This window comes from Protomyctophum bolini (assembly GCF_963924005.1).
Source record: "Protomyctophum bolini genome assembly, chromosome: 13".
Lineage (NCBI taxonomy): Eukaryota > Metazoa > Chordata > Actinopteri > Myctophiformes > Myctophidae > Protomyctophum > Protomyctophum bolini.
This window is the reverse complement of record NC_137874.1, coordinates 29699948-29712335: the sequence shown is the minus strand read 5'-3', so window position 1 is coordinate 29712335 and position 12388 is coordinate 29699948. Positions and strand designations below refer to the sequence as shown.

Below are 12388 nucleotides of genomic sequence, written 5' to 3'. Positions count from 1 at the left end.
TGTTCAATAATAATGGAAGCGTGTAGGTTTGCTTCCAGTGGGACGAAATGTCCTCGCTGCACACACATGTAAATCCCGCCCACTAAATGTGATTGGGTGATTGCGCGGCTGACTTCCTGAACTACAGCGTCCATACTTGTAGGCCAGTGATACGTTTCTTTCTACTGCTTGCCGACAGACTAGTTGACGCGAGGCAACAGTCTGTCTTGAGAGACTACTGTATGATTGACTGAAAGATTGAATGGTTAATCAGGAGTCTATTGGATTTGTTTGCAATTATTTTTTTCGAGCACATTCCACGGACACTGGAGGGAAATGGAAACATGTCAGAATGAGGGTAATCTACTTTAGTAGCTACGCGTAAGACGGATTGTTCCATACCCATAAATTCAATCCCAAGATGCTCTGCATTGCAGAGGTGACAGTTTGGAAGAGTAAAAAAAAAAAAAGTGGAAAGAAAAAGCACAGATTAAGAGAGAAGGACACCTTTCAAAGTACAGTTCAAAGACATGGGACAGGTATAAAAATAGAACTGAGACGTCAAAACACCGGGCGAGTCAATAACAGTCGGACCAATAAGATCAGTAAGACACGGACCATGTTCAACAAGCATCTAGACATCCAGCCAGCAGAAACAGTCACAGCATGCTACAGCACCACAGATCCAATTACCCGAATTACTGAATTGCTCGACCGTAGGCTACACAATAGTCTTTTGTGCACACTCTCTGAGTTAAATTAACACTATGGATTATATTGTGTACAACTGTTAAGTAAATACGTTTCTAGGGCAAAGGGTGAGTCTGGGTAAACCCTATAATCTGGATTACTGTACGTGGAATATTGTTCGCAAATTACTGGTACAGACACCGACCATAAGAGGTTTATTGAAATATAAAGCTTTCTGTTAACAGTTACAGTAACTCCAAATCAAATTCTGCTCAGCCGTCTAGATATTTTTGTCTGATATTTCCGTCTGCTGTACTGTATGCCTCAACACAGTCCAGTGCTAATCTTGTGCTCAACATTATTTATGTGCAAACCTACTGTAGTGTACCTTGCTGTACATGTGTCCAGTAAAAGTGATTCTGATTCTGAAGACATGCATTATTTCTATGCTTTCCCCCACTTATCTTGCTGCTTATAATTTTGCGTGTGTATTTGAAAATACGAGTAATTCTAGGTGATGCTGCACCTACAGTAAAAGACATTATAGAACCAGAGTCAGTGTAAAAGTTCTGTGGATTCCTGTTCTCATGTTTGTCTGATCTTTGGGTCACCACTGACCAGTGCCCAGGTCAGTGGTGTTGTGTGCTGTGCTGTTCGACAAAAACGACACCTTTGCTGGCAACAAAAAAATCTGGCTTTTCTTGATTACCAATAACTTCAATCACATGAAATTAACAGACACGGCTAATTAAAACAATGCTCAAGTAGAGAAGCTATGTTACGTTTTGGAGGTTGGATTCTGCCGCGTGTGGGAAAGGGAGGCCACGGGGAGATTGTGCCGACACAGCTGAGCCCATATCTCTGGCAGCTCACTCGCTTTTACTTGGGTTGCAGCAAATCCCAGCTGTTGTTATGACAACATGCTCTTGTTAAGCCAAGCCCTTATGGCCAAGGAGCTGAGGCTGTTCTGTTCTCTCTGCACGGTCATCACTGATACCTCTGGGGAATGGGAGACACCCTTCTAGGAGGTGGGGACTCGAAAAAATCTAAATGGGATTGATGAGGCACTAGGGTGGGTGGGTGGGTGTGTGTGTGTGTGTGTGTGTGTGTGTGTGTGTGTGCGTGCGTGCGTGCTCATGTGTGCGTGTGTCTGTTTGCAGGTGCACGTGTGCTTTTTTTGGGAGGAAAGCTGTATGCTCTTTGAAACGTGTTTTACTGCCTCACCCTCCTCCAGAAAGAGGAAACTATCATTCATAGCAGCACCTCATTAAATTAAACTGAAATAAGCTATTACATTGGTTACGTGTGGCCTCTTATGTTTTTCCAGTCACATTTTTACGTGTTTTTATTTTTCCTGATCTTCTAATGTGTATGCCTTGCTGTAAAGCACTTCGTAAACTGACTTAATATAGTGCCATGTAAATAAAGTTTTACGATTTTTTTCCCTCTGATTTAACGATTCCCCGTTCTTGGTTTTATGATTGGTTTTACGAGTTATGTTTATGAATTAAAACATGATGTTATTTGGATGATCCAGCTCATCCTTGTTGAATGTCTGTGCATGTACTGATTTGTACTCTAACAGCAGTAATGAGAAGGGCCTCACTCTGTTGACGAATTGTGATCAATGCCCTCCTTGGAAAGGGAATACATCTGCACTTCCAGGCTGAGCTCAAATCATCTACTATTGAGTTTTAACTGAATGTAACAAAGACACATATTAAAAATCCTGAAGTCAAATTCTCCATCTTAAAAGGCCCAATTTGCAGGTCCAAGTCATATATCTGCCCCAGTCTTACATTCTGTATATTTATTTGAAATAGAAACTCCTGTATAACTACTGGCATGCCTGCATGCCAGTAGTTATTTTCTGCCATGAATAACTACTAAAACACTAAAAACATCTATCTATTTAAACTTACACCATAATTTGTGTCAGTATGATACACCAACAAAATTAAAAGAATAACACTAATATCCCAATTTGTTTCTCAGAGATATACAGAGAGTAAAGCACTTCTACAGGCAGCAGCAAGCAGATATAATGGCAGACAGTTTGAGATGTTATGTTTTAAGCCTGAGTTATACGTGCTGAAAATAGACGATTTACAAGCTCACAGCGGTGCGTGACACCGGTGTGCAACTAAGTGTAAAGTAAGCTTTACTGAATCAAAACATGGACTTGCATAGACATGATGCCAACACATTGATGTTGTAATAATTCATGGGGCATTTCATGTTTTGACATAATCTATGTTAATTTAACAATGATGTAAATATAATTGTTTTAAATGCCTTCTAAAGACTTCAGAGCACTGTGTCCAAGCTAAGTGGAACCTCAAGTGTTTATCTGAAACAAGGCTGACCCTTGAATTTATGTTTTGTTAACGTCATTCTCTGTTGATTACAGTACATGCACTGCCCTTTGAAAGCCGCCCACCACTAAATAAATACCATTAGTAGTTAACATGAGAGTGACGTTAAAGTGTAAACAAAAGAATGTAGTAACCTGGAGATGATAGCCTACAGATACGATGATCCTACATTGTGTGGATACCATTCCAAAGACAAATGCTTAAAGGCAACATCTGTCGAGCCATCGTTCTCCAGAATCCTTCCACTAATCTGGGTATAATTCTCTGGCTGATGGACGTGTTTGCTGATGTTGCCACTGTGGAATGGAGTAGGGCTGAAATCTATTGCCCCAGGCTAGTGGAGCTGTTCAACACTGAACTCTAAGATAGTACATGAACTGGGGCTAATGAACAATATTTGTGAAAGCAGGTAATATCTTTGCTGTGTTAACGCAATTTCCCTGCTTATGGGAAAAGGTGGTCTACATTAGTGAAATCTAGGAAAAGAGGAATTGTACAAGATTAAGTGAAGATTAATTCAAGTGATCTGCAGAAATTACCCCTATTGTGGTGGTGGAAAAAGCCAGTGCATTAATGCCAGCTTGGCATATCCCTTATTAAGTGTGCAACTAATATAATGGCTCTAGGGTTTAATTATTGATGAGAAAGTTATACACATGCAATATTGTACTGTAGCACCTGGTTGGCAGGTCACAGGCCACTCAAGCCATTTTGGCTGTTGGTGGGCTTATAGAGCACCGAAGTCCTGATGTCACTCGCTCATCCCCTGGTTCACGGAAGTAATTTCTCTATGGAGAATAACTTGGGGTCATCTTAAAATCATCTCATATAAGCGAAATTGTCGGGGAGGTGGCTCTGTGTCGTTTACGACCGTCAGTCACTCATATTTGATACTGTCTGTTTCTAGCAAAAATGTAACTAATTCAGCAGCAGTAACATTAGCGTTTTCTCTCAATCAGTTAATTCTTCATATCCATATGAGTGGCTGGGATGACATGTTTATTTTTCAAACACAGTTCTTCAGTGATCTAAAATCCTCCTATGGGGATTACAATGCAAATAAAAAGTACATGAACCGATATTGACGTCAGACTTCGGTACTCTATTGCAAACCAATTAAAGGTGGTGCACGTGACATTTTTGTGTTCCATATATCTATACTCCCATAGTAACTATAGAATACCTCTTCTTTAGGTCGGGATAGCAATTTCATCCAATCAGGAAAGAGAACTCATTCACGATGCAGGATAAAGAAGTGCAATTGGAAGTGATGAAACAAATAAATGAGCTGACAAAATTGGAAGTGGAACAAAAGCTGCTAAATCATCTTTGTTGGGTTCTCTCTCCTGAGAGGATGCAATTTGTAACCCAGCTGAAAATGTATTGTCTGCTTACTGCTAGAGACGGGGACCACTCTTACTGAACAAACATTTTTAATGACTACTATTGGAATATAGAGATTACCTTCAATATGGAATGGGCTTAGTTAACAGCTAGTTTAATCAGTTTTACAAATTTACTTAATTGTTTGCCCTTTTAGGCCAAACAATGAACTTAACAAAGTTTTAGATTAACACACTGCTGTAAACCTATAAATTAATGCTAGTATGCAGACATCGTGTTGGATTTCAAGACCATCAGTGATTATGAGTCTGACACCTCGCAGTCCATAGCATTGATTGTAATGATGACGGTGTAACAACTGAAGCTCGGTGTACAGCTGCATTGGCTGGTAACCAGAATAGTTGGCAACTATGTATAATAAAAAAAATGAAAATAAAATAAAAATAAGGCCTAATGTCTTCAGTTGCTACAAATTGACCTGTGGATAGCGAATCGTCTTGGCATTAACAAGAAGTCGTAAATTCAGACAGTGCCTGTTCAAAACATAGGCTATATTATACTTTACATTATATCTGACCATTTTCCAAAGTATAGGCCTATATTTAATTATTATATTTTTAAAAGAAGAAAAAAATATATATATAAAAATAATTTTGATGTTTAGGTACCCACTAGACCTGTATTCCTCCGGCTAGATAAGAATGTCAGCTAAACGCCTAAAAATGTCAAATGTAAATGTAATCGATTAGGCTCGTCTTTCTGTGTACGGCTCAGCACTAATAGCGCCCATACACGACTTTTGTTCGAAGCTGATTGCATCAACCAAGCAGCATTATTACATTAGTAAAAGGTGGGCTATTGAAGATGGATGCCTCATTAGACTATTATTGTGACATGCAGCTTGACTTTTTATAGATGCATGTAACGTTTACTCTGTGTCAGAAAACGGGACGCTCAGAAATGCAGCTCGCCGCTTGTCACATACAAGCTGACCTCTGTGGTGGGGGTGCACACATGCAACACAGAGAACGTACTACTAGATGGCATGCAGGCCTAATATGTATATGTACACAGTAAAATCCTCAGTGTAAATTTACCCATCTGTAACTCTGGGCTAAATTATCATACTATGTATCAGAGTAACCAGACACAACAGTTTTAAACTAGAGTACTAGAGACTATACAAGAAACCAACGCACGTCACTAGTAGCATGCACTACAGAAGACAGAGACAGAGTCTTAAAGAGAGTGACGGAAGAGGAAATGGACATACGGTAGAAACTGGCCATAACGTAGGTTTGACAGCGATCACCAGTAAAGTCATTTGGACACCTGATGGAAAGAAAAGCCACAAAGAGAGAGAGAGAGAGAGAGAGAGAGAGAGAGAGAGAGAGAGAGAGAGGGGGGGGGGGGGGTGAGAAAGAGAAGAGACAGAGAGAGCAAAAGTGGGTGGGTGGGGGTGTTGAGAGAGAGGAGAGAATATGTGCAGGAAATGGGGGAGACAGAGAGGGAGAGAGAGAGAGGCAGAGAAACACAGAATTAGATCAACAGCACAACAATGGACAGCAGAAGCAGAGTGTGCGTTCCCATGGTTGACACCATTGTGTAGTAGGTTGTGTGCAGAGCACAGCTCATTGCGTGCGTTGACCTGAGAAACAGAAAGACAAAAAGAGAAAGGCGAAAGAGAGTTTGGGGAGTGTGGGGGGTGGGGGGGGACGGGGTGTCAACGGACAAAGTCCATTAGAGTTATTCCAGTGACAACACTGTCTTTTTGCCTCAGCTTCTGGTTGTCAGGTGAACATACTTTTGAAAGGTTTGGGCATGTACGACCGCAGCGGTTCGGTCTGTAAGCACCTTGGGCCGAAGTATCCATCCGGACATCTGGAGAGGGGAGTAAGAGAAGCGTTGTGAAGAAATAAAGAAGAAAAAACAAACAAACATACAAGAAGTGAAGAAAAACAAAACAAACATACATGTACACAGTATAATTATGAATTTACTGGAATTACACATGTGGTTGTAGACATTCTCTGAGGTTACAGTAAATTATGTAAATGTTTCAGGTGAGAGTAGGTAAACAAATTGTCAGGGTTAATAGGTCATTTCCAAGTACTTAAGAGTGACCATTGGGTTAATCTGCTTATAGTGTGAACCTGATGAGGTTGGACAAGAGCAGAGATGACAGAGAATACACACAGTAAAATCCTCTGGGTTCATATATCCATTTGCAACTCAGTGTGCGTACAAATATATAGTAACTAACCAAAGGGCCATTCCCTTACTTGATCCATTCCTGTTGCATGAATTGACACTAAGCAGTACCAGATTCAAGATCAGCAGGATTGAGGACGGTGCATGCTGGATAAAAGTGTTTTGCCCTTGGTTTTACTTTAAAGTATGTTTAAGGTGTGACAAAGTCTTTCTGATTCTGATTGGATCATCTCAGATCAATATGGACACATATTTGTCTAATGATAATTGCCACAACCCTTTCTTTCATCACCCCATTTCTACAATGTTTCCTCCACTAGTCCTCTCATCTGTTCTCAACTCTCTTCTAATAACTTCAGGATGTGTGGCTGGTCTGTTGGGGGGCAGGATTCACAAAAAGGACCTTGGGGCTGAAGGAGGCCCTTAAAGTTTCCTTGGACCATACACACAGCAATAGACGGTTGAATCTTGGCAATAGATCATACATTTCATTGTTTATTAAATATACTGTAGCGTCCAGTGTAAACGTCACTGGGTCCCCATCTTACCAGCAGCTCCCCTGTTTAGGGGTACCCACATTCCACTCTTTCACTCAGGGCTAACTGGAACACCAATTCAGTAAAAGGTCATTGCCCATGATTTATTAGATTTACATAATGCCTCCCTGGAGTGTTATGTTATTCCATACAAAATTACTCACGGTGAGTGATGTGTTTAGCTGGGAAATACCCCTATGAAGGTGAGGGGAAGCTTTCCAGAAAGTTTAGGGTTAATATGGTGCTCTAAATTATAAAAATATCAGATACGTACAATACAGTATCAGATATCAAGAATGGGTATTCAGACTCATGTCTCGTCATACAAAAACAAAGGTATTTTGTAATTGAACAATAGTAAATCCCAATGAGACATTTGAAAGTTAAACAGCACATGAGGCATGGAATGCAAGAATTTGTAATATAATACTATAAATTCCACCATTAACTTTTTTTTTGGTCAAGCCCCTTTCTAACATTGAGCATAACTTATGTTCGTGTGGGGCTCCGTAGGGAGACCTTAGAGGGAGAGCTGAACTGAAACTTCCATGCTGGTGGGAGCTCCCAAAGCACTGGCCTGAATATATTTGTGTGTGTGGAGGGTTGCTGTCTTGCCTTGTGAAATTCCTTCTCTTTGAATCCCTTTGAATGATTAATGCTGTCTTGTAGAATTTATAACATGCTGACGGACTCAAGTTGAAAATAAAAATGATATAAAACTTCAAGCTATACCGGTACACAAAGTGATGAGTCCAGGGCTCAGGCGTGTAGTGCTAAACGTTTATAGCATTCAATGATCGTGATCTGCAAGGGACTGTTCCAGTTTTCATATTGGCAAAGCACTACACTATACAGGTCTAGATTTCCCTCCTCTTTATCATGGATTTAACTATATATCTGGTATGCAAGCTTCAACCACTGGTCCCAACTTGAATTCTGACTTTCATACTGATGTTATCGTGTCAATCTGAGGTTATCTGCACCAATCCCAACCAAATGTTGAGCAACGACAGCCCTGTAGATGTGTCCCTTCTTAAAAGGTAGTGATGTTTTGCTTAAAGAGGGAGTGCCACAATGTTTGTATTTTTCCAGTTTTTCATGTGTCTATGAGGTGACATTACTTCATTAGACACCCTGGAGTCGTTTTTATGTGCAATGGTGTATTGACTTTGCATATAGGGTTTCTTCCTGGAGGCTGAACCCTGACAGTCAAACGGACCAATGAAATAAACAGCGATATTCAATATTCAATATAAACATCACACTATCAGCCCCTCCCCTAAACCCTCCCCCTTTATCATACAAACACAGCTGTGGGTGCAGCTTCAGTTCAGGTGGATCATTCACCACCCATCACCACCCACCAGGCAAACCAGGCATACTTAATGAACTGGTGGGTGTGCCCACATAAAAACAACATTTTAAGAAATACTGTACACTTTTTTGAAAAAGTTATACCTCCTTATACAACAATAAGACCTGATGATCATGTTTTAGGGTGGAAAAAAATCACGGCACTCCATATTTAAAAGAAAAACACCTTTTTGTTGAGCTCTACATAGAGTATTTGTTCAGTAACGGGAGTCTCCTCATCTCTCCAGCTCTTTAATAAACAGAAAACCACATGTTCAGGTGGGTTGCCAATTTCAGCCAATCAGGAGAGAGTACCCATGCTAATTTTGCTGGGGCAACCACGGAACCCCAAGGCCTCATGCGGTTTCCCAGACCCCACTTTTAGACCCAGTGTGCTATTGTAAAGTGAAGGAGCCCGGCTTGTCTGCAGGACTTGTTCAGTGAGAGCGTAATACCTGCTGAAGTCTGGCCTATATCGAATGAGATGGCTTGGGGGCAACAAATCCCTCCAGGCCTTCACTGCATTATCCAACTCCTCTGGACCCATGCCCCGGCCGTGAGTGAATTAGCTGCAGCAATTGAGTTATTGCTCTCTCCAATTTGTACACAGCTTATAGAAGGGCTGTTGCAGCCATGTCTTCATTGTTTGTAGAATGCTGTTCCTCAGGCCAGCTGAATGCACAAGGCCGGGCCAATGTATATAACTGCTCTATAGGGGCCACCAGCAGACACATGGAATATGATGACCCGTAATGAGCCAGGGTATACAACATGAGTATATGTCCACAACAATAGCAAAACAACAAAAACACATGAGCTTGTGTGCTATGACAGTTCCATATAGCTGGAGAATTTAAATAGTTATACAGCAACAACCAGTAGCCTAATACATTTTACATTTCCCTTCCAAAACTAAAATTTAATTCCTTCCCTGATTCAATATATTTATGTAAATGGACTCATGTTATCTCAAAAGAAATGTTCGGAGCTGAGAGCAGCTAGAGCTCTTTTTACATTTAACACACTTCTAGTTCTAAATCTCTTATCTACATCATTCAGGTTTTACAAAAAAAAAATAAAAAAATGTCTAATTATTTTCTTTCATAATGTTTAAAGTGACTTTTCGACTATAAAGGGGCTCTCTGCAGAGTGCACAACTCCGCCAGACGGGGTTGCCTAGGGCTGTGTAAATCATGGGTTGCAGCTGTCAGGACCTGAGGAAGCTGCAGGGTATGAATGATTCTACAACATACCAACGGTTGAACAATTTGCATTTGTTGTGCCCCCTGTGGGCAGAAGTGAAAGCTCTGGTCCCCTCAACATGTGATTCCAATTTTGGGTTGAGTGGATGTTCATCCTCTCCACTAAATTTGGAAACAGTATGGAAAATCAAAAACATGTTTGACAGTCATTGTCATGTGACTCCCAAGAGCATGTGTATCTAATTTGTAGCACTTGTGGTGCCCCCTATGGGTCTAGGTAAAATCACCTTTGGCTTAATATCTGACTCAAATTTGATCGGACTATAAAATAGACCTGACCCATAAACTTTGGAAACAAATTAAAGTTTGTATGATACATGTTTGAGACTCAAAAGATAATGTGTAGTGATTTGTGTGAGGTTTAGACAAAATCTAGTAGCAGCAAAATGTATTTTGAAGATAATCTAGTTAGGCAAAAAAGTATATTAATGATCCAAGGAAGGAAAAATTAGTGCAAAATGTAACCCTAACCTTAATCTGAACCCTAAACTCACAGAAATAATGCCTGAACCTAACCTCAAAACCCTGTCCGTTCTGGGCGAAACACCTGGGAAAGAGGTAATCCAGCGTGTGCACACAGACAATCTAAACGATGCACACACGTGGATGTGTGCCTCATGTGTGCATTTGTTCATGCATGTGATCTTGTGCATGACACAAATAAACATGCACACACACGCACAGCGCACACGCACCCACGCACACACACACACACACACACACACACACACACACACACACACACACACACGTCAGTTTACTGTTGCTCATAATGCTGGTAAGTGAGGAACTGAACATTTCAATGGATGTGCTTTTACTCTATTGTGACACTCTTTCGACGTCACACAAAAAAGCATTGACGTTACATAAAAAATGTCTGGAAAAACATGATCCTGAGAAGTGGACATGCGTGGTTCTCCGCTGAGCACTAGAGATGTGGGGGCCTGATCTTCTTTTTCCAAGGGCCTTGAATGTAAGCAGTGATTCTATTTACCTCATTGGGGGCCTCTAACAGGCATAAATATTTGCTCACCACTAAACCAGTGACTCATGACATTTTGAAAGGCCTTTAAATGGGGACGCTTCCTGTACACTAAACATGACTAAAAAGGATGAGCTCCGTCACCATCTTCTCCTCCTCTCTTATCAGCATTAGAAATATCCACAAAAGGTGAGTGATGACACATTGTGGCCTCTTTTATTTTAGTATAAACACTGCTTTTAGCTGGTGGACCGGATAATCTGGGCGTGGATGCGTGAGCTAAGAGGGGGGAAATCGTCATGAAATTAGCTTTCATTCAGATCCAGCCAGGAAACATAAGCACTGTACACTTGCTGCACCCAGGGACATCATTTGGGGTCACAGAGGCTGCAATTGCCACCCCGTAACGTTCGCGTTTAAGCTCTAATTTTAATATGCATATTGTTCCACCTCTGAACGTTGTTTTCTTTTGCAGATTAATCTGATATGGATATCAATCCACCCGCATTGATCTAAACTGTATGTGACGTGAAACACATGTTATAGACACATTTTCTTTTCTACAAATCACACGTTCATTAACCAGTTTCTACTCCCCACCCTCTACTTTGTTTCCTGAAATGATGTGTCTGACTGCAGCGCAGTGGCATTCCTGGCCTCTGACAAAAACGGCAAAGAGTTTCACCATGTTAGGGTGATGTGTGAAGACCTAGAATTGTAACAGAGGAGGTCACTCACTTGCAGGAGAGCTGATTTATACCGTGTATGAAGTAACAGTCGCCGCCATTCACACAGTAGGCCTTTTCTGTTTCATTGCATTTTCCGGCATGGCCTGAAAATGTCGTTGTGGTGGTTACTGAGGAAGACAGAGAGAGAAACAAAACACACACACATTAAGATGAGAGGGTTTATACACGTTCATCACATTAAAAATGAACTTCAATTACATTTTCACTGAAGGCATGTAAAGTAGAGTTTTTCTGTACCATTATATATATATATATATATATATATATATATATATATATATATATATATATATATATATATATATATATATATATATAAAAAATACTGTATGACTTGAATTCAAATTCAAGAACAATGTACAATGATCACCTAGTAGTCATATAAAAACCCTGTAGGATAAGATGAGTGCGTCACACTCAATTGTTATTGCTGGAGTACTTGACCCCCATGACATAACATGTTGCAATGATGACCCATGAAGCCTAGTTTTTGGAATCATCCTGATATCAAATACAAGACATCTTGATTTACAGTAGCAGTGATACACAGAGTCGTAGTTTAACTAGCAAGGGAGAATCACTAATTTGTTTTTCATAAGCAGAATCCACCTGCGTCTTCATGAGTCTGCTCCCTTATATTATACACTTGTACACTCATGAGTCCTCTCAGTTTTCCATCCACAAATCTAATTGTGTCTCTCAGCAGTGTTGACACTATCTCAAGAAGTTCTATGAGCAAAGATAAATATTTCCCTGACATAGCGTAGGAGTGTATACGCAATGACTCAGGTCCTTGGAATGGCCTAAAATGTCATGTAACTACACTTAATCCCCCAGACTGAATAGATATAACATGTTTGGGACGAAGCCTGCTTATCAGGATGAAAACAAGGCAGTCTGAGGGAGG

At 40.5% G+C, this 12388-nt stretch overlaps 1 protein-coding gene across 3 annotated transcripts in view; it reads right to left on the bottom strand.

The window, feature by feature from the left end:
* Positions 1 to 12388, bottom strand: part of nrg2a (neuregulin 2a) — a 132405-nt gene that overhangs the window by 11535 nt on the left and 108482 nt on the right. For 2 of the 3 annotated variants that reach the window (XM_080780846.1, XM_080780848.1), the window contains exons 4-6: positions 11471 to 11588; positions 5662 to 5720; positions 382 to 405 (exon numbers count right to left, since the gene is read on the bottom strand). In XM_080780846.1, the coding sequence (XP_080636972.1) occupies positions 382 to 405; positions 5662 to 5720; positions 11471 to 11588 (201 nt within the window). The remainder of the gene's footprint in view (positions 1 to 381; positions 406 to 5661; positions 5721 to 11470; positions 11589 to 12388) is intronic. The other variant, XM_080780847.1, reaches the window with a different exon arrangement.